The sequence below is a fragment of the Oryzias latipes genome, chromosome 7, assembly GCF_053564925.1.
Source record: "Oryzias latipes strain Hd-rR chromosome 7, Olatipes_Hd-rR_3.1".
NCBI classification, from domain to species: Eukaryota; Metazoa; Chordata; class Actinopteri; order Beloniformes; family Adrianichthyidae; genus Oryzias; species Oryzias latipes.
In genome coordinates this window covers 12,248,936-12,271,894 of record NC_136243.1, presented here as the reverse complement: position 1 = coordinate 12,271,894, position 22,959 = coordinate 12,248,936, and the positions used below count along the sequence as shown (strand labels likewise).

The window sequence follows — 22,959 nt, the reverse complement described above, 5'->3', positions numbered from 1 at the left end:
GCATCATTGGCCAACTAATACTCTGTTTTCATCCTGTATTTGTAGAAACAGTTGTCATTTTTATTGCATTTCTGAATCTTTGAAATCATTGGAAAATAGAATAGTATGTTGTTAGCCTTCAAGATCTTACTGTAAAAAAAAATTTGCTGATTCTCTGAGTCACTTAACATACTCTTAACACTTAACATACCTCATACATCAAATTGACCCAGGAACATCATCTCTGTTCTTCACAAATGAACATAACAGGAGGGTTAACAATGTATTTATTTCAATTTATTTCTAATATAAGTCGCAGTGGAGTATAAGTCGCACCACTTGCCAAACTATGAAAAAAAGGGCGACTTATAGTCCGGAAAATACGGTATTATGCAGACAAAGTTGGTCCATATTACAATAAAAAAAAGCAAGTTTTTACTTGTCCTGGAAGCAGTCAACTTCTCCTTTTTATTTACTGTCAACATTTTAGAAATGAGCTGAAAAGGGTCACAGGGGGTCACAGAGCAGTGTTGCCACAGGTTTACAACAGCTTTAAATGAAATTTCGCTAACCACAATCAAGAAATTGTGCACATAGTTTTTAGATAATGCTGGACATGTTGCAAATTTTATGAAAAGAGCAGGTCGGTGGAAATTTGGATGCGGGCCATGGGCTTTGAACAGCCCTGGATTATGTCTAAAGTGTATTAACAGATCCTACTTTAGTCAATATATCAACCAGAAAAACAGTTGAGTTTTTAAAAAAAAAAAAAAAAGGTCAGGCAGACATAGTTTTTTAGATTGAAACCACTTATTCAAGAGGCTGAAGAGGTGAAACATCTTCAACTTAAAAAACTGTCCAGATGACCTTTATTAAACCTTTTTCTGCTATGGAACAATCCAGGACGAATGAGTCTATATATATTAATCTTTTCATCTGAGGAAACCACGCAACCCTTTGAGTCCCATCAGCTTGGATTACTACTGTCTAGAGGACTTAGCATCTTTCATATTTACACAGCTTCGTCAACACATTCTCTTGGTGATGGAAAGGCGTGTGCTCCCAATCGCTGACAGACAAGGCAATTCTGGGGCACTTATACGTGTAACCCTTGTGCTATCCTAGGCACTTTACCATTGGGAGTTGGGTCATCTAAACCCACTAGACAGTGCTCTGAACCTTTTTTCTTCAATGATTTGTGATCCTCACTGGTGTCCATGGATTACATGAAATCTTTCCACCTTTATCCACCTTTGTCATGGTAGGGAGAACACATCAATGCAAGGGTGGGGTCATCTAAGATAGCACAAGGGTTATCCATGTTTGGAACTTGCTTGTGATCAGGATATGTCAGAAAATCCAACACGTATGACACAATAATACTACACTACCATGCGTCTTGCAGCTGCACTGAATAAAGTCCTCAAAGTCTTGATGGAGCCACACTTTCACCTGCAAATCAATCCTTTTTTGGCAAATTTTGTCTCAGCGAGGACATTCCTTAAGCTGATGATTCAATTACTTAAAAAGAGATTGGCTGTTATCCTTCAGCTCAGAAATGAAGGTAATAATTACTGTGGTTATAGCTTTTCTTCCATGGGCACAGAAAATCCCTGGGGGGAACAGTTTAATAGTTTAATTACAATGGTGTCTGCTAAAGAAGAGGACGTGCAGAGTATGACGGATATTTTGGAAATGATACGCTCCTTTTATCTTCACACCATGCACTGACGGGATTTGTAATTATAAATGACATGTGTGGGCAAACTTCAACTTTCTTGAATTTCTGAACACATGACATAATCAGCTATGGAAACTATTTTCACAAGGAATTTTGAAAATATAGACAGTGCTAGTACTACAATGGTTTTTAACACCAATTATTACCCAAGAATTCAAGCTTTTAGAATGAAATGTTTCAGTGTTGAGTTAAAATTATGCATTTCTGTGTCAACTTATGAACAATTAAACATTATCACAGACTTTCCCAAGACATGCTAAAAGATTTTTGGTTAATTTAGTTGATTTTTTAATACAGTATATTTTCTTTTTGAGTGAATTTCACATGTGATGCTTTTGTTTGACTAATCTCAATTGCTTCTGAGATTTTTGTGTTTTATTTAATTAAAAGTAGAATAGTCAGGTGTAAACTTAGTTCAAAATGTTTGTCTGAAAAACAACCCGATATCATGATTTAGGATGCAGCTTTGTGACAAATGAAGCTTCATGCCAAGTTTGTTCATAAATCTGTTCTCTGCAAAGTAGACTAAGCAAACAAACTTTCACTACCCTGTTTGTTAAAAAATAAATAAACTGCATCCACTGTAAAAGGATTAATAGTTTTAAGAAACAGCAAATAATTCTCAAAAACTATAGATAGAATAAATCTATAATAAAACAGCTGTATCTGTAAGGGTTCTGTGGTTTTGTTTGGGTGATATGTGGTTTTTGATCACATTCCGAGTTGCCCTGTCGGTCACCAGTTTCATCATGATCCACAACTGTCGTCATTTCAGTTAATTGCCCTCAGCCTATTTAAGTGTCTGGTTTTTAGTTCATCTTTGTCAGGTCATCTGTCTGTTGTGTCACTTTTTTGCCTCTCCATGGGATTTGTCTTGTTAAAGTTTATTCATCAAATGTCTACATCACTACTCACTACATAGTTCACTATATAGTGCGTTCGCCATTTTGAAGTGCTGTCCAAATCTACAATTCCAAAATCGAGTGCCCAAGAAATTTCCCAGAAGTCTCTGCTAAAATCCAGAGTGCATAGATGCTCACTAGATTGGTGAATATAGACAACAATGCATTGCGTCAGAACAATTTTTGCAAAGAAAATGTATTTTTTAAATAAAATATCAACCTTTTCATCTTCAGAGCAGTGGATTCATAAATGCTGATTGCAAAACACTCATCAAGTAGATTTTAACTTTGTTAAATTGGTGACGTCATATTTGCCGTTTAAAAAAAAGTAGTGAACATGGTGTCCGAATTGCTTTTAAAATCCAGGGCACTACTTAGTGCCGCACTCTATAGTTTTTTAGTAGTTAGGGAGTAGTGTGGGAATTTGGACATAGCCTAAGTTTCTGCCACCGAGCCTGGTCTCCTGCATTTTGGGTCCTACACCACTAGTTCCTGACAATAATTTAGCAAAAAATCTACTCATAAAAACCCATCTTTTTTTTTAAAAACTTTTTTATACATTTTAAATTTATGTCCAAGCAAGTTCATTTGTTGCAGGTGTCTCAAACCTCATTTGGGTTAGTTCTTACACTTTAACAAAACATCATAAAAGTAACATTTGAATTTTTGGAGAAAAAATGTGAGATGTACATTTTCTGTGTTTTGTGATATAGGGAAGTTCAACTAATGCTTTTATAACAAGTTTGTGGCCTAATCTAGTGTCACTGCAATTAAAAATGGCTCCTACCACACAGATTTGTTTGAATTTTTTTTGTTTTGCCACAGCACTCACCTAGTATCCTTATTTCTGCAAATTAACACTTTTTTTTTGCTGAACTTAGTCTGGCAAATATTGGGAAACTTCATTTTGCTGAATTAATGTGCAGAAAATGTGCATATTTTGTTTTGTGTTTTACATTTTGTATTTTTTCCTAACTATGAAGGGGTGACTTTTTGAGCTTTCTCTCAACACATAGAAAAAAAAAAAACAACTAAACAATCGATAGTGTGTAGTTGTAAGTTAAAGCTTTCATGCTATCGTTACCAATATTTGCATTGATTTGAAAAATGTAATACTGATAAAGGTGATCTCTGCTGGATTTTGATATTGCAAAGCAACAAGACTTTTCTTATGTATGAAAGTCAATCATTTTAATCAAAAAACAGGATGTGAACACTGTTTTTCCAGTTCCCCTTCACTGAGTGTATTTTTTCAAAGATGGACAGTTCTATTCCAGACATTTAAAAAAAAAAAAAAAAAAGGTAGATTGTTCCGGTGGAAAAAGAAAGAAGCAGAGCAGAATGAGGCATGTTGGTTCTGCAGATAAGTGATTCATGTCCCACTGCCAAACCTAAACAAATTCCATTTCAGACAGCTCACCTCCATGCTTCATCTTTTTTTTATTTTTTAAATCTCCTTCTCATATCTCCGCTGAAGTCATTTGGGAACAGTTAGATCCCAGCTGGTTCATTTTAATTGGAATTCATTCCTGTTGTCCCAAAATGAAAACATATCAGTTGTAAAACTGCTCAAAAAGAGCCGCTTCCAGACTCCTTCCAGCTCCCTTATCTCCCAAACAGATCTCGGCCTTCACTGCAGACATTTATTATAAACAAGACAAATCAGGGAATTAGAAATTAAGATCTGGCTGGTGTATGTTTTCTTTTCCATCTTTTTTGGTCTCAAACGAGTCGTGTTGCAAAAACGAGCTCATAAGTCTGTCCCTGGACGACGGTGAGAGTGTTTGTCGTGTTGTTTGAGACGGCAGTAATTAGGGCCTGCGGTCTGCACAGACTGACAGACTCATTTTTCACTGCGGCGCTTATGGAAATGTTCATGTGCTGAAAAGAAAAATTCACTTGACAGGGTTTGTTAACATTTGTCCAAGCTCTTTTGGGCGAAAAAATAAAGCAGTGTGGCATCTGAGTGACTCTACAGGGTGAAAAAATAACCGCTAGAGTGACTGCAAACTGAGAGACATCAAGGTTTCCCTGTTGGGCCTGTCCAGGGGATTTTTCCCAAAAGTAAGACGTTGTCCTTTGCGTTGCAGGTTCCGGACCCCCGCCGGGTGGACCCATTGATCACTTGGATTGATTTTGTCAAAAGGCCTGTGGGAAACTACCCGACAAAGTGTCGCAAGCGCAAAAGACCCCTGGTAAACCAGTTTCTTTCCTCATGGAGATGTTACCGTTCCCCTCTAAAGGTCTGAACATGTCTTGGATGATTTCTGTTTAGCCCGGCCCACCTGGTCCGCCTGGTCCTCCTGGCCCACAGGGACCCCCTGGATCTCCAGGCGCTGAGGTGACCCAGGAGATTCTTCTCCAGGAGTTCAAAGAGATGATCAAAGGTAAATGATCTATGAGAGGCTGTTAAGCATCTTTTATATTTTAATTTCTGGGAGGTCGGTTCATGTGGAAGGACGCTGGACTTTGTTTCTGTCAGAGGCCACCGAGAGACGAGCTGCCATCGACAGAAAAACCAGCCCGAGCCAGCTTCCTGCAGCCGTGCTCACCCTGGAGAGGATGACCTCCCACCGCCGCATAGAAGAAGCCTTTCACTGCAAGCTGAAAGGGCCAGTGGTGGCGGACAAAAAGACTCTGGTGGAGCTCCAGAACTATCAGACGGTGAGTTTGTTTAAACACAAGTGTGTGTGTTTATGAATCTGTTCAGCTTCAATCCCTGCCTGAAAAAAAACGGGTTTGCTAATCGGTCTCAGCATGGTTGCATCCTCTGTTTCTTCGCCTTTACTGTGAAAGAGTGTGAGCTTAATGATTGTTGCTTACGCTGCATGTGAGAGAATTAGGAGAGGATCATCCCCACCCTGGTAACTGGCATTGGCAAAGCGTGCGGTGCCACTCTGAGGACTGACTGCCTCTTTGATTCAAAAATAGCTCCTTTTTCAATTCCACACACGACACTCTCTGGGCAGCGTACAAAAGGCGCTCTGTCTCTGACTTGGAATAAAATGTAGAGAGGACAAAAATAGAGACTGTAGAGGAAGATCTATGCCCTGTTGGACAATTAAAGAAGGCCACACACCCCATCAGAGCAAATTAATCTGAATTCCTCTGGTCTTTTCCAGGTCCTGAAAGTAAAGAGCTGCGCTTTAGATAGATAGATAGATAGATAGATAGATAGATAGATAGATAGATAGATAGATAGATAGATAGATAGATAGATAGATAGATAGATAGATAGATAGATAGATAGATAGATAGATAGATAGATAGATAGATAGATAGATAGATAGATAGATAGATAGATAGATAGATAGATAGATAGATAGATAGATAGATAGATAGATAGATAGATAGATAGATAGATAGATAGATAGATATTGTCATGGCAGTTATTTCTACAAAACTACAACAAACACTTGACAAATATCACAAAAAATATTGACAAAAGCTGAGCATAATCGCAGAGGAAGTGTTTTTAAACACAACTGTCTAGTATTATAGCTTTGTAGAATGCAAGGGGATCAGTTTGACTTCCTCATTGAAGCCAGTTTGAAATTGACAGTGCAGCCAGGTCAGCTCATCAAATTAATGCTGAGTGGTTGGTACACAAGCACTACAAGGCCTTCAATGCAAGATAGTACATTTATAGCAGAAAATAACATACTTCTTCAAGCTGGTTCCAAATTTTTAAACGGAAATCCTCTGATTGCTGCATGTCACGCCAACAGGTTGGGGACCCGTCCAGGGGATACCCAGTCTTTGCCCATCAGTAGTTAGGTTAGGCTCTGGCAGCCCTGTGGCCCCGAAAGGCGGGTTAAGAAAATGGATGGATGGAAATCCTTTGGATCTTTCCAGGTCTTGAAAAGTACAGGGCCACATTTTACACTTACTTAACAAAAGCTGAGCCAAACTGCAGAAGCCTTGTTCTAACACAGCTTATGGAACTTAAACGGGCTCCATTTGACTTCCTGTTTGAAGCCTGTTTAAAAAAGAAAGGGAGATCCAGGTCAGTTGAGGATTTACTGGGAAGAGGTTTATGCACAAGCATTTCAGTCCCCATTCTCTTCCATGCAAATTTTACAGTAGAAAATAATCAGACTTACGGGCTGGTTTCAGTTTTTCAACTGAAATCTCAGAGGATTTTAGTCTTTTCCCGGTTCTAAAAAGTACAGAGCTCCACTTTACAGTTACTTGACAAAAGCTGAGCGCAAGTGCAAAAGCTAGTTTCTCAATGTAACCCTCTAACTTTACAGCTTTTTGAACTCAAACAGCTCAGTTTGACTTCCAGTTTGAAGCCTGTTTGAAATTGAGAGGGGAGCCAGGTCAGTTCATCAAATCCCTGTTAAGTAACTCTTATACAGGCATATCCGGCCCATTTTCCTTTAGTCTATTTTAGTCCATTTTCCTGTGTCTACCTTTTGGTTCTTGCCTTTTAACAACTCCTCAGGGAGGTGTCTGGGTGATATTCTCACCAGACGACCATCCAAAATGTCCCCTCTTGATGTGAAGGGGTTTGGACGGAGCCTTTCCCCCTTTATTGAGGGAGGGGGGGGGGGGGGGGGGGGGTCCCAGCTAGCCTGCAAAGGAAGCTCACCAGTGCAACTCGGTTGTTTACAACTGTTGTCAATAGCTGAGGCCAGGAGGTGGGAAGGTGTAATATGTGCACATGGTCCCTTTTTGTTTTTCTTTGAAAACTAGTCAGCCGGAGGATTAATTATGATTTCTGTGTGGCTCCGGAGCCGCATGCGGCTCTTTCCTCCCTGTGCTGCGGCCCTCTGTGTTTTTGTAAAATAACTATCATGTTCTCAGATTTTCGCGGTGCCTTTAACACCGTCAGGTAGTGCGAACGGACAGGAGGAAGAGAGCAGCGCGAACCCCAAAAAAAGCGTTTTTTCCCCCCCTAGACTCACTTATGATACCAGACCCGCAACAAGCTAACAGCTGATTCCTAATAAAAAATAGATGTCGTCCATAAAATGAATTTACTTTATTGGGTTTACTGGATTTAAAGAAAATAAATAAATAGACAGGAGTCTGCATCAAAGCGTATCACTCATCTTAACTCTGGGTGTTTGATAGACGGAAAAGTCCATTCAAGGTTGTGGAAAATGGACAAAAGATCAAAGGAAACATAACGCTCACAAATAATTAAAGTAAATAATTAAGTAATTATCCTGACAACATTTTGAATCTATACAAGTTTTTGCCAAATGAACTATCGCAATATTTCGGTAAAACAATTTTTTTCTAACAACCATAGCGTTGCGGCTCCCTGTGCTTTCCTTTCTGTGGGAAACTGATCCAAATGGCTCTTTGAGAGGTTCAGGTTGCCGACCCCTGGGCTAGATCTTTAGTCTGATGACACTGATCAGAAAATATGTTATCAACATCTTGCATCAGTACGCTGAAATTCAGTGAGGAGTGTCCTTTAAAATTAATAATAAAACACTTATGTCACAAACTGCAACCGAATATGCATCTGAGGTTGTCTATTTCTGGATCAAAGGAAACATAGCAGCTTTAACTTCACCATTTATAGCTTTAAGGATGAGCAGTAATAATTTTCAATAGAACTTGGCAGCCAACACGTTCCATGCTTTATGAGGAGAGAGTTTCCATAGTGTAAAGTCGCAAACAGAATCCCTCTTTTTCTGTGTCTGACAGACTCTGTCTGCCTGCAGACTTTTAATAAATCCAAACGGGAGGCTTACAGATTTAACGTGAGAAGTATGCACGCTGAACCAGCGAAAACATGGAGTGTTTGTTGTAGTTCTGTAGAAATAACTGCCATGACATTCATGTTCATGCTGCCTTCAGATGGCTCAAATCAGGCTTAGAGATAGAACATCCTTTCATCCTTGCTGCATCCTTCAACTTATTACAAAATCAAGGTAGGTTCAAATAAAGCCTTAAACAAAGCCTCTGTGGGTGAAAAAAGTGCAGACCTGTATGTAGGTGGCCCACACGAAACATTGAGGTCATAGACCGCTTGGTGAGCCCATATGGGAGGGAGACAGTTGTAGAGGACACTTGTAGGAGTGAAGTAGATGACATGCAGGCGTGTTGTTCATTTTGTCACACTACCAAATACTGGGGACCTTGCAATGAGCCTGTAAGGGGCCGCACCTTCCTAATAAGTCTGGCACAAGGGCACCGCACAACATCATCATCAAGTAAGGGCGTGTCACTAACATTAGCCTTCACATTTACCACATGCACGACAATTTTATATTCTATTTTCAACTGGCCTCTAAGTCCTGCCTCCAATACTAAGTTACAATTTTTATCTTTCATTTCATTTTCACTACTTTTTTTCACTTTTATCCTCTTTGAAGTGAGTCTATATAAGAAAAGGCTGTTGCATGCTAATAAATAGAAGATGAATAAAAGACAACAGAATAAAAACCTTGTTTTAATAAAAAATAATAAAAAAACTGAGCATGAAAACCAAAGATAATTTTAGAAATAACTATTTAATAGCTGCAACACTGAATACATTTGATCTAAACGTTTGGTGATATTTATATGTCAAATTAAAATATTTTTTTTATTAATGTGCTGTATTTCTACAACATATTTTGCAAGTTTAGCAGTTTTATGAACATTGGAAGTTGTTTTAAGATTCTTTAAAAAGAAGGAAAAAAAATTTAACGACACGTTTTATTCCTTTTGATGAATTCCAAGTTTTTATTTTTCGTGCACTGATTGTTTTCACGCTAAAGTTTATTCAGAAGATGTTCTGTTTTTGCAGCCGCCCGCTAAAGGAGCCTTCCTCAGAGGCTCTGGGATGGACCAGTCCACCGGGAGGTTCACAGCTCCTGTCACAGGCATCTACCAGTTCTCTGCTAACGTGCACATTGGTAGGTCACAGTAACTTTCCTTTATTTGACACGCCAAAGCCTTAAAGCTCGCTCGCACCAACGGTCCACCCCCACAGATGTTCAGACTCCCGCTGGCTTATTCGAAGGAGACAGTGGGTGATCGCGCTAACCTCAGCCTCTTATGTGGGTTTTGCTGAAACCATTAAGCATAATCATCATCCTTATCAACACAAAAGGCTTTGGTAACAAACATCACCTGAAGGAGAGAAGGCAGCTCTTCGGGTGATTTCGTTTGTCTCAGTTCAAACCCACAATCCTCCAGGTTTCACTCTGAGATGCTTGTACTTTTAATGGAACTGTAAGGGAAAAATACAACATAGTCAATCTATCTATCTATCTATCTATCTATCTATCTATCTATCTATCTATCTATCTATCTATCTATCTATCTATCTATCTATCTATCTATCTATCTATCTATCTATCTATCTATCTATCTATCTATCTATCTATCTATCTATCTATCTATCTATCTATCTATCTATCTATCTTCAGAACCAACTGAATCCCTTTTGGGGTCAGGAGGCTGCCACATCTGGCTACTGTTAGGCGATGGCGAGGTACACCCTAAAAGATTTAATTTAAAGAATGAAAACAAGCTCAAAAACAAAACAGATCAGGAAATAACCTCAGTTCCACTTTTCCACCTGTGGGGGGCAGTGGTGTGACAAATCTGCTAAAAGTTCAGAAGGGAGAATAGAAGAAGAAACTTCCCTAAACTTTAACATTATTTTAAAACAATCAACTGTGAGTTAGTGTTCAGATATTGACATATTTCTCCCATTCCAACATCTATACACATCACATTGGTTAGACTTTAGTGTGTTTTCCCCTGTGAGCTCATCTAAAACATGCACACTCATGGAAGTAAAACAAAAATTTTTTCATTGACTGCATCACAAGGTAAAATGCAACCATTGCGAATCAGCTGAAGTGAGACATGTTTGAACTCAACCCTTTAAACTAGAGATTTAGCTCCAGTGTTGACGTTCTTTAAACTACCAATCACAACTGTTTACACAATTTAAGTGACTCCATCAGATTCTGAAGTGGACAAAAGCAGCTTTGTGCCGCAATGCAACACTTTACTAACGTAAAAGTGCTTTTCTTCCCTGGCATTAAGTTTTAATTGCACAAACGGTTGAAGAGAGACAAAAGCTTGTGTTATTCCATGTTGCTCTTGTATTAAAGGGTTAATCAAAATAGTTAAAAAAGCTTGTATGTGGATTATAGCTTGTCTGAAATCAGTTGGGTTTTTTGACAAACAATTACTTTAACTATTGGTGAAACTATTTCATGGCCACAAGTTAGTATTTGGCTCCCACGATGTAAGTCTTTCGTGCCCTGAATAAGTATTTTATTCGTATAATTGAACTATTTTGTTGTCAAAAATGAGTGATTAGTTCCTGTGATTTTACAATGTTGTGTCAACTAATTTATAATTTTTTCATATGATTTATCTGTTTTTAGACCACTGATTACGGTTGATTTTTTTGTTTGTAAAATTCGTTGCCACCAGTTATTATTTTTGGTTCTTAAAATGTAACTGTTTTCCACCCACGAATTAGTATTTTAGTTGTACGATTTATCTATTTTGAGGCCATAATGTAGAACTTTATTTGTACAATTTATCTATTGTACAAATAAGGCCACAAATTAGTATTTTGTTTATAAAGATTTAACTACATCATAGCCAAAAATTAGTATTTGGTTCCCACGATTAAACAATTTTGTGGCCATGAATTAATATTTTTTTGTGTACTTGAGGGCACAAATTAGAATTTTGTTTGTATGATTCTACTATTTCAAGGCAGAGATTTTTTTCATTTGTACAATTTAACTATTTTATGCCACAGTTAGAAACAGACTAAAATGCTCAAACACATGGATGTAGATAATAAATCTTGACACTCCGGCTTTATGCAGCTGTGGTGGTGATTTCCAGGTAGTTTTGGGAGATTTTGTTAACTGCAGTATTGAAGCGGACCAGACCAAACTTTCTAAATAAAGACTGCGCCTGCTTTACATCTCTCCAACCACTCAATATTAAGTGCAACCAACGTCTTGCGTGTTTCTCTGAATCCACGTCACTGAAAACGTTTCGTCTCCTTCCAGATCATAACGAGGTGAAGAGGAGCAAAAGTCAACTGAAGGCTCGAGACAATATCCGGGTGTTGATCTGCATTGAGTCACTCTGCCACAGATACACGTAAGAGATTTTTTTATTTTTTTTTATTACTTGCACTAGTAACCAGTACCTCCATTTGGCGTTTGGTTTATATCCTCTTAGTGAGACAAAGGGAAACTTCCGTGGTTACGATGTTTTTTTTTCTTTTCTGTTGCATTTTCAAATTTTAGCCTTCAGATTTTATGCCTTTTCTGTGAGACTGTGCCTTTTTAATTGGTGTTTAATTCTGCCTCAACTTTCCAGCAGATTTACGAGCCGTTAAAGGCCCGACTGTAACACTTTGTGCAGAAGCTGTTTGGCATTTCCTGTGTGGAGGCATTGCAGGCCTTTAAAAACAGCGCCCTCATCCCTGTCGCCTCAGTAATCTTTACAGACTCACCTTTGACCTTCGGGGGAGCTTGTTACGTCCGGCGGCACAGCAGTGAAATCTCCTTGTTTTGGAACATGGGAGAAGGACAGTAAAGTACATTATAATGGCGTACACATAAAAATACAGGCAGAACTAATCTTCCCGTCAGGGTTTCATCTGCTTACCAGTTACGTGGGTTCACAGAAAAACGCTAAAATGAATTGCTCCCTGCAGCCTCCCCTGGACTGTGCATAAACACACTCCTACAGACTGTTATAAAATAGGGAGTGTGTAAATGATACTATTATGACGGTTTACTCAACCCAAGCCGGCCTCACTGTCCTACACAAGAATGCAAAATGAGGTTCAGTTTGATTGGAGTTGGAAAGTCAATGCGATGTGATGCATCTACAAGGGACATGTGATAATTTACACCTTGCACGAGCCATTTCTGTCACAGTTCTTGTAGTGTGGCCATTGGTTTTGTGTATACAGAATCATAAAATACAAAAGTAAGAAAAAAAAAACTTTAAGCTTGGAGAAATGGGACTATTTTGTTACTTAGAGCTGAATGGGTGGCTCCAAACCTATCTCAGACGAGTGAAAATGAAGTTTCTGCCAAACGCTGGACTGAAACATTAATAAATCGGCTTTCCTTTGCCAAGTGCTGCAAAACATTTGGGGGTTTTTTCATGAAAGCTTTCAAGCAAATAATATGCCTCTTTATAAAGATTGTAAGATATTTTTTCACAGAGTATGAGTTTTAGTCTAGTGAAGTTTGAGTTTAGGTAAATTAGAATTTAGTTTATGGGAACAGACTTGAAAAAACATACTAGATGGGAAAAATTACAGTATGTATATGTACATACAGTATGTACGGTACACTCAAATGTTATAAACATACCTGTTGGCTCCAAAAATCTTCACGTCAACATTTACACAATACAGTAAACCTTGTTTTTCGCGGGGGTTACGTTCCATAAAGAACCCGTGATAGGCAAAATCCGTGAAGTAGAAACCTTAATTTTGTTTTACAATTATTATACAGTTAATTACTCTATTATACATTGAAAATAAAGAACAAGCCATTTTACAGGCTCAAGCATTTGTTTCACAAATCAAAGTACTTTAGAAACGTTTTTTTCAACAAATTACTTCTGTACTGTACTGTCAAATATAATTTTAATCATCAATGTGAACAGAAGGCTTCAAATTGCGGAGATTAGCCCCGCCCACCGCGACCCGAATAATTGGATTAAACAGGAGAAAATTTAAAAATGATCATGAAAAAAATACAAAGTACAGTGGGACAAATAGTGACTCAGGTGTATTTCACTGCTCTTCAGACTGAGCCGCTGCATCCTGACTCCGCTCTGCAGTGTTTTCTTCTTTTGAAGCCCGCGGTGCAGGTGTGTTTGTTCGGGGGAAGAACACAGTGATAGGCAGTTGTTGTCGCTCTTTTTCTATGGGTTTTAGAGAAACTCGAAATTGCAAGAGACTTTGCACGTGTGTGTGGTATTGTATGTACGTGAACATATTAAACTGCAACGTTATTGACGCACAGGTAGAGAAGAAGCGGAGTGACTTTTTAGCCAATCAGAATGCAGAACACAATGCACGATGCAAATCCCTGAAGTAGCGAAACCGTGAAAAGTAAACTGCGTTATAGCGAGGGATCACTGTACAACTAATGTTCACACACGCATACCTATGCATTCACTGTGAGACATTTCATTCAGTCACGCAAACTATTTGTGCAAAGTTGAGCTAACACCTGTGCTCGAGTGAGAGTTTCTGTTCTTCTAAGGTGGATGATGGAATGTAGAAAGAAGGATGGAGAGTTCCCAGTCATCCCCACACCAAGACCCCTGCCGCAGTGGCAGCCAGGACCCCCCCAACACCTGCACGGTAGCAGATAGAGAACAGGGGCCCCCAAAGTCAGAGAGCAGGGAGGCATGTGGGGACAGAGAGTGCAAGCTCCAGCCAAACCAGAAGAGCAGCCCCCCGCCGCGCCGGGAGGGCCCAACGCAGGACCTCACCCCAGGAGAGCACCCCCAGCCCCACACGAGCACCCCACCACCACTCAAGAGTTCTGAGCATCCCCCCACCCCAACCCTAGGCACGAGCCAGGGTCCCCCAATGGAGACCCACCCCATGCTCCAGGCAGCCATCCACCCAGCCCATGGTTGTTCCAGGAGAGAGCGAGGCAGGGGCCGGCCACCCCTACCCAGGAGGAGGACGCCCAAGAGTGGTGGGGGTCCACAAGGAGTGTTGTAAACATGGCCCGACCATGCTCACCCATAGTTTAAATTTTTGAGAAGGCCGGCGCACGAGGGCAAGGACCAGAATCCACACCACAGGGACACGGACACCCCCAGGCTCAGATGTGATGTGATCCCCGGCTCTTGGTCTTGCCAGACAACTTAGAGATCCTTCTCTCTGTGAGGAGAGAGCGCTGCCGGGCCCAGGTAGCCAGCACCCAAGGGACACGGTTGCCACTGCCGAGGGCCTGGTACCCCCTAACAGGGATGGGGTGGGGGACAGATGGTCCGAGATCTCACCTTCCCTGTGAAATGTACGTGTGTCAATCAATTGATTAATCAAATGATCGACTGGTTAGTTGATTGATTTATTGACCTGTTGATTGATTGGTTGGTTAATAGATTGATTGATTGGTTGGTTAGTAGATTGATTGGTTGATTGGTTAATAAACTGGTTAGTTTGTTAAATGGGTAATTTATTGGGCAAATGGTTGATTAATTGATTTGTTGGTTGATTATTCGATTGGTGAATTGAGTGATTGATTGACAGTTTGGACATGATGTCTTCAGTTCCTGGCCTTTTCCTCAAATGGGCAAAAAGGTGGGAAACAAAAGTTCCTGATAGTTGTTGGAACCAAATCCAGAAAGGATGTTATAGTTTTTCTGTCAGTCAAATAGTGATACTCATGTTACAAGCAAAAAGAAAAAAAGAAAGGGAAAGAAAAACCTCAAACTCGCAGTCCTAGACAACAAACAAAAGTCTAAACAGACAAGGTTGTTTTAAGGTAAAGTTAATAGTCTGCTTAAAGACATATCCCACCAGTTTTCATGGTAGACATTTTACAGTTTTTCTCAGTCGCTTTAGTACAATTCTCAGATCAGAATGAAATTCCCAAAACTATTTGTTCAATCTTCACATCATGATGTCACTTGTGCACATCATATAAGCAGTTTCTCACTTCTTTGAAGAAGTTGCAATTGCTTTGGTACATCCATGCAAATGATTATGTACAATTCTCTGCTCTTTGCTACATTATCAATTGTTTATGTCATGTTGATCAAAATGTGTTATATAGTTCACTGTGCAATAGTCTTACTCCTCAAAACGCCTAGTCATTAGTTCATCGTATAAGTCATTAACTGCAAAATGGTTGACCAAGTTGTCATAATGTGACAAACATATTTCGCTGCATTGCAAGAGAGGATATTCGCTGTGATGTGGATGAGAATTTGTGGCCTAACATACAGGAACGACAAGAGGTGTAGGAAAACCACACCAATTCCTACTGCACTGCCTGTAGTGTTGTACAGAATATAGTCCTTTTTTTCCCTTTGTGTTACTGTTTGCAGTGGGTTTTTTCTATGTTGGTATGACATGGTCTGTCAACAAATTACAATATGAACAATAAAACTGTAAATGTGAATCTTGTCCAGTCTCTTGCAATCAAACAAAAAAGGTGTAACTTATATTTTACAATAATTGTCATCCAAACTTTAGCCATAGTTTACATCAGAACCTCCCTCTAAAGTACACAGTTATATTGACAACATGACTAAGTAATTTGACTGTCTTGTTCGTAGACAATGACACAAGGACTTGACATTCTGATGGCACTGACATGTTCAATGACATAAAGACTTAGTTTTGAGAGATGAACTAAAGATTTTGAGCAAGTTACAGGCTTTTGCAAGAAATCCATAGTGTTTTGCTGTTTGTACAAATTGTTTTGAGAAATGCACACACGTATTTGCAAACTTCAATTCTGATCTGAGAATTGTACTAAAGCGACTGAGAAAAACTGTAATTGCAAATTTTATTCTCTCAGCAGGGTTGCACAGGTTGTTCTGTTTTGTTGTAAACCACAGTAGCAAAATAAAACTTTTCAGAAAGATTTAAATAATTCTAATAGAAAAACAAGGTTCCAAAATTGGATTTTCCAAACAAACATTTGGGTGTGTTGTTTAGATGGAGTTTTTTTTACATCTTTAATCATCTGTTTGCAGAAACTTTGCTCAAGAGTTAAGTCTCAGTCATAACTTCCCTTACGGGTGGATATGGGCTGTCTGTGGGCGAAAAATGGGCAAACCTGTAAGGGGCACGGTGGCCTTAACAAAATGTTACGATCATACCACTTGGTGAATTTGTACTGCTAAAATGTTTTGCAATCTTTTTGTACAGGTAAGTATGGGTGAAGTAGGAGAGATGCAGCCATGTTTGGATTTTTCATTTTTTCTAACTCCCCCAAATCCTGCGGGGTGTGCAAGGGACCCGTCAGTGCTGTTCAGGTCATACGTCCTGGTTCCTTGACAATCAGTTTGTGTGGGGGTCCTATAAACACATTACCTGTACACTCTGTGCGTGAAACATTTATGCACAGTCATAAGTTGAAGGACAAATAAAAATCCACCTGATAATTAAAAGAAGACATGATCCCTTGCCATGCATTGAAACTCAAAGGAGAAAAGACATATAATGGTGTTTAATCCTTTGATGTCTTCCAAACTTTGGTTTAGTTTTTTGATGTGTTGAGTAATGCAACTGTAACATGTTACTGTTATTTCTGTTGATTCAGATCGCTGGAGATGATTGTCGGATTAGAGAGTAACAGCAGGATATTCACAGTCAGTGTGCAAGGGTTGCTGGAGCTGCAGGTAAGTGAAGGGACAAACAATATGGGGGGAAGAAAAAAAAAGTGGAATTATTAACTAAATGGTGCTCCTTCTTTTGCAGGCTGGCCAGTATACGTCTGTTTTTGTCGATAATGCAGCTGGAGCTTCGGTCACAATTCAGAATGGTTCCGATTTCATGGGCATGCTGCTGGGTGTATAGTTTCCCACAAGTAAAATATTCACTAAAACTGCAGCATTTCTCTTATTTTTTTTTTTTTGTATTTGTATACAATGAATTGATTCAGTACACAAACTGTTGAAGAGTTTCCAAGGAGGAAGAGAATGTTGACATGGACTTGGCCTGTCATACAGTCAAGGGCCAGTGTGAAGAACACGAAGGCTGCACTTGTTTTTCACAGAAGATTGCCACTTCCCCTTCTACCATGGACACAAATGGCTTCACCACAGTTACAAACTGAAAAGGAGAAAAAAAATGTGTTTACAGTAAATTTTATGACTGCAGAGAACCTAAACCATATGCAATCTCTACTATTGTTAAAAGACAGACTATAAAACAAAAATAATACAGTTGTGTTCTAAATTATATATATATATATATATATATATATATATATATATATATATATATATATATATATATATATATATATATATATATATATATATATATCGACATGTTGTTTCTGTCAGTATCTATTGTGTACATACTTGTGGAAAATATCATTTATTTGATTTAAATGGTATTTGAATTTAAAAATACACCATGCTGCTCAAAAACTGACATGCTGCATGGCAATGTGGTGGTCAGCACTGTTGTGTGATACCTGGTTGAAATGTTGTTTTTACATTTATTTTATCACTCTATCTGGACTTTGTCCTTTCAGAGACTGTATGAAGTTCATCCACAGATATAGAATCATGTGCATTAGATTGATTAGTGATTCTCTGTTTGTTTTAAATAGTAAACAGACTCTATGAGTACACTGGACTAGCTGTAGAGGGTTTTGTAACCACAGGTAGGTAGTAATAAGATAAGTTTACTTAATATTAATTTCCTAAATAACTTTTTTTATTTTTATTTACTTTTAAGAATAGTTTTACTGCAACACAGTGATAAATAAAAAAGCTAATACTTTTACTTTATTTAATTGGTTTTAAATTTTCACATTACTTGTATTGTTTGTACATTCATTATATCTGTCAAAGCCTGTAAAAAAGGGATTCTTCTTTTTTCTTCAATTTAATTAATTGATGTTTGGAAATACCAGAATTAGCACACTAATTTTATAACTGCGCCTAGGTGGTAAGATTGTTTTTTTCACTTACTACTCAAGTAGCTTATTTTATCTTTAATTTTTTTGGTTTTGCTCACAAATTGGTTGTTGAAAAACAACATTTACATTCTATTTCAGTAATATTAATCCATTCTTTGATACTCACCTCTGGTTTGACGGGACTACAACTATATTCCTCCATCAACCAAGAAAATATGCAAAACTAAGACACATTTTTCCACCAAAAACACAGAACTATTTTGACTAAGATCTCAACAACTCCAATTATTCCATTAGCTACTTCTGGATTTTTTTGTCAAAATTTAAAATCCTGTAGTTATTTTGGTTTATATACTGACACTTTAATGGGTTGTCGTGCTAATTAGCAATGCTAACATATTTTAATGAAATCCTAGTAAATATGCTTAACATTAATATCATAGTCAGTACCTAAGTATAGACCGCTAACATTGGCAAGAACTATGCCTCCGATTTTTTAATATGCACCTTCCTTTAGTGGTTGATGTAATGGTATTTTTTGCATCAAATGGTGAAACTTAAAAAAGTTGAGAGTAGTTTGCTAGCTCTATCAAGAACTACTGTGTCTAAAACCTCTACCCACATAGTTCATTGTGTCTCCCTTGGTCAAATGTGGGCCATTTAACTCTGTTAGCTCCAGCGCTGATGTTCTTGTATACCATTACACTTAACCCATTCACGGAATTAACGTAATTTCAACAAATTCTGACTCTGAGAAAAGCACCTTTGCATGAATATAAAACACTGTACAGCAGGAAAATAAAGCAAATAAGCAGAGTCTGTGTTCAGTGTTAGGTTAAACATCAAAAGTCTAGCATAACATTAGCAGGAAGCACTGTGCCTTGAACTTCTTTATACATTTTTATCTTCATATAATGGTAGATGATATTATAATGGAATTTACATAAGCAAATAAACTAAGCATACGAAAGTTAGCTAAATCCCCTGTACCTAAAACTGCAGTAGCCTTTATATTGACACAATGGCTGCTTCCTGTTACAAATGTACATTTTCTATCAAACAGTGAATGAAATTATAAAAGTTTTTACTTTGTCTCATCTTTCCTTTTGACCCTAGAGTTGTAGTGTATTCAATCCAAGATAAAACAGGTTTATGTGTGTGTCCAATATGCATTATTAGAAATTTTCAATATTTTTTCAAATACATTTTCTTCATCATCATTGAATTTATGAATAATTTCAAATTTAATTTAATTTTACATTTTACATAACATATGTAAAATGTAAAAGAAAAAAAACTTTTGGTAATACAGAAAAGAAAATAGGGAGAATGTAACTACTGATTATACAAAAAAATAACTAACCTGTAACAGAAAACTAAGGAGCCCATGGCCTGACATGGGTACAAAATTAATTAAGTCGTTCCCGCGATATAGGATTTAATTCCTACTAAATAGTGATTTGTTTCCACAAAATAGTGATTTGTTTCCACAAAATAGTGATTTGTTTCCACAAAATAGCAATTCGTTCCCACAGAATAATTAAATCGTAAATTGCCCAGATTTTGTGGAAAATTGAGCGAATCTTCTCATCTTTTTTGTGAGATTTGCCAAGTTTCACTTTGCAAAATGCGTAATTACACATTCCCATTAAATCATTTATGGGAATAAACATAAACCAACTAACGCGATAAGTCATTCATAAACACGGATGTGAACTTTGATTAACAGCAGATATACATTCAAATTTCTTTCTGCGTATATCTCATTACAAAACATGGAAGACATGAATGTTTAGAGATTGATTGATTTATTTTGAAAAGTTCTACAAAAACATTGGTAATCACACCTCCATGTCTGGGTTCATGAGATCTTTCACGCTTCATTACCAATGCAAAAGCCAATTTCTGACTCTACTTCCATGTAACTGATAACAGATAACAAGATAACAGATGTTAATGTCTCGCTGATAACAAAAAGAAAAATCCTAAAAATTTAGGAGGCCCGAGCTAGCTGCTGGGTGCTGGCGTAGCAAGCAAACGAGCTCCGCCACTGGAGCTCGCCATGCCGCTCCGGTGGCAGACAGCGGCTCTCTGTCTGCTGTCCAGATAGCCACCCAGGGGTTACCCTGATTGCCCCAGCCCCATAGGCACTGCAACAGGCTGGCGACCTGTCCAGGGTGTATCTGTCCTTTGCCCAAACGTAGCCGGGAGAGGCTCCAACAACCCCGCGGCCACAGCAGGTTGAGAAAATTAAACATCCAGCAAGTTGCTTCATTGTTTTACCCCCCCCCCCCAATCACCCTCCTATCTCCCCCCTCTCTAACATCCCTCTTTCTTCCTCCCTCCTTTCCTTTTCCGTCTGGTCCAACACTAAAGATTTTCAAATACGATTAGAATGAATAAAGTTTGGCCTTGATTACAAAAGGGGTTTATTCAGACATACCTCTGCTGTGTCAGAAGATTCATAACCACTGTTGTTAAAGTAAAATCTGTCCAACAAAAGAGGCCTTCAGCTCTCATCTGTCTGACAAGCTGTTGGACAGGACAAGTTAAAAAAAAAGAAAAAGAAAAAGAAAATTGATTCATACTGTCTACCTGTGCACAGCTGTTGGTCATGTGACTCGTTTAATCTGAAAAAAATGTTTCATTTGGAGTTTGCGCAATGCCAATTTTAATACACCGCAAAACACGTTTTATTTATATGAAAGCAGTTATGTTGTTTACAGTAAATATGTGACTGAAAGCATTTGAGTTGTTTTCTGGTTGAAAATACGAGGTGTGTAAAAGTTCACAATTTTTTCAAGGAATGAATTACTATTTCGTGGGAACAAATTAGTAATGTTTTTTCTACCCATGTCAGGTCACTGGCTCCATAGAAAAACACATTTTGAGGAACTTTAACAAATTTTTATGCAAAAGTTAATTTTACAAAAATTTGTTTTTGACTTTATTCCCCTAATGCAGCTTTTGTTGAAGCTTTCATTTCCATGTAATTACAGGCAAAGTTATTAATGGTACTGTTATAAGACAGTCAGTGGTTGGTATTTATTACGTCTTGTGTTTTTATCTTACTTTATGTCATCTGTCTTTTTAAAACAAAATTCACATTGTCCATATTTTGTATTTTTATACAATTACAATTAAAACTGCTCTGATTCACCTACTTTTAGCTTCATTTTTCAGATGTAGTAGTGGTGCACAAGCGATCTATCTAGCAGCTTTTTATACCTATTATATTAGTATTGGGATTTAAACTAAACAGCTTAAAAATTAAAATGATAATAAAGGGAACTCCTAAACAACTCAATGTTACTCCAAGGCAATCACACTTCTGTGTAATCTGACTTTCCAGTTAGGAAGGAACACTCACTGACAATTCATTTCACATGTTTTTGTTCAAGTGGAATTGACAAAAGATGGAAATAATAGACAATCAACAAGACACCTCCAATAAAGAAGTGGCTCTGCAAGTAGTGACCACAGACAGCTTCTCCGTCCTTATGTTTCCTGGATGATGTTTTGGTGTCTTTTGAATACCAACAGTGTTGTCACCTCAGCGATACAATGACATGGCGTCTATAACAATGCCATGGCGTCTAAGCCACACAAGTGGCTCAGGCAGTGCAACTCATCCAGCTTCATAAATTCAAATTCCTTCAGAATTTGTATTGTTCTTAGTTAAAAAAAAAGGAAATAAATATAAACAAGCAGACAAAAAGTGTTCAAGGGACAGAAAAGCATAAATGCATTGGTTTTAAGAATAAATTCGATTGTTTGTTGGTATAGGAGTTCTTTAAAGAAGTCTTATTTATGGTTTTTTTTTTTTTTTTCTTTTTTTTTTTTTTTTTTTTTCTGTTTTAACTTGTTCTGTCCAACAGCTGAGCAAACAGATTAGAGCTGAAGGCTTTTTGTGTTGGACAGGTTTTACTATCACAAAAAGAGGTTATATAGCTTCAAGAAACTAGAGTGTAGATTTGTATAAACCCCTTTTTGTCGTATTATTTTTTATTTATTTGTTACATTTAGTGTGTGTGGGGAGGGAGAGGGGAAGAATGTGAGGGGAGGGTGGAAGAGAGTAAAAGGAAGAAAGGTGAAAAGGTGGGGGATACAAGCACTGATTTGACTAAGTTATTAATTTAAGCTGTAACAATTATACCAGATCTGCTGGAAAGACGAATGTTACATCAAAGGTGAAAATCTGACACTAAGATGAGCGAAAAATATCTGTCCATCAATACACTGTAGGTAAGGAGGAGGGATGAAGCAGACAGGGAGCAGTGTGGAGTGTGCACGTGCACGTGGGGGTGGAGATACATGCATGCTGCCGACGTGAACCGTGAGTTCATAAAGGGAGCCAGATCCTACCCAGCCAGACCAGCCAGACCAGGAGAGGGGAGGAGAGCCCCCCAGGCCAGAAGCCCCCCCAGCATCCGGACCCAGGCAGCCCGGGAGGGGAGGAGGAGGGGACAGCCCACCCCACCAGCCAGGCACAGAGAGGGCCCCCCTACAGGGGCCCCCCCAATGCCCAGAGGCACAAGCGAACCCAGTGTCCGGCCCCCAGGCCACAAGACAGGAGCGCTTAGCCGTACCAGGCGGCAGCCATGGGGGCCACCGGGCGCCGGACACCGAGACAAAGGCCAGGGACGAAGCCAGGGCCCCCGGAACCCAAGAGCCGGCCACCACCCGACCGGCGCCCCGTCCCCGCAAGCCAGCCCAGGCCCGCGACCTTAGCAACCCAGGGATCGCCACGCAC

General features: G+C 38.7%; 1 protein-coding gene and 1 long non-coding RNA gene across 2 annotated transcripts in view; one reads left to right on the top strand and one right to left on the bottom strand.

Annotated features, from left to right (window-relative positions):
* Positions 1-18,075, top strand: part of c1qtnf12 (C1q and TNF related 12) — a 29,788-nt gene extending 11,713 nt beyond the window's left edge. Inside the window, exons 2-8 of the mRNA XM_004070903.4 lie at positions 4,713-4,817; positions 4,898-5,009; positions 5,105-5,286; positions 9,374-9,482; positions 11,619-11,712; positions 16,875-16,953; positions 17,033-18,075. Of these exons, the coding sequence (XP_004070951.1) occupies positions 4,713-4,817; positions 4,898-5,009; positions 5,105-5,286; positions 9,374-9,482; positions 11,619-11,712; positions 16,875-16,953; positions 17,033-17,131 (780 nt within the window). The 3' untranslated portion in view covers positions 17,132-18,075. The remainder of the gene's footprint in view (positions 1-4,712; positions 4,818-4,897; positions 5,010-5,104; positions 5,287-9,373; positions 9,483-11,618; positions 11,713-16,874; positions 16,954-17,032) is intronic.
* LOC144993903 (uncharacterized) lies at positions 9,675-12,282 on the bottom strand. Its single transcript, XR_013657199.1, has 3 exons — positions 12,226-12,282; positions 12,071-12,122; positions 9,675-9,799 (listed from the first exon to the last, which is right to left on the bottom strand). It is a non-coding gene; the product is annotated as an uncharacterized LOC144993903 (long non-coding RNA).
* Positions 18,076-22,959: the final 4,884 nt, after the last annotated feature.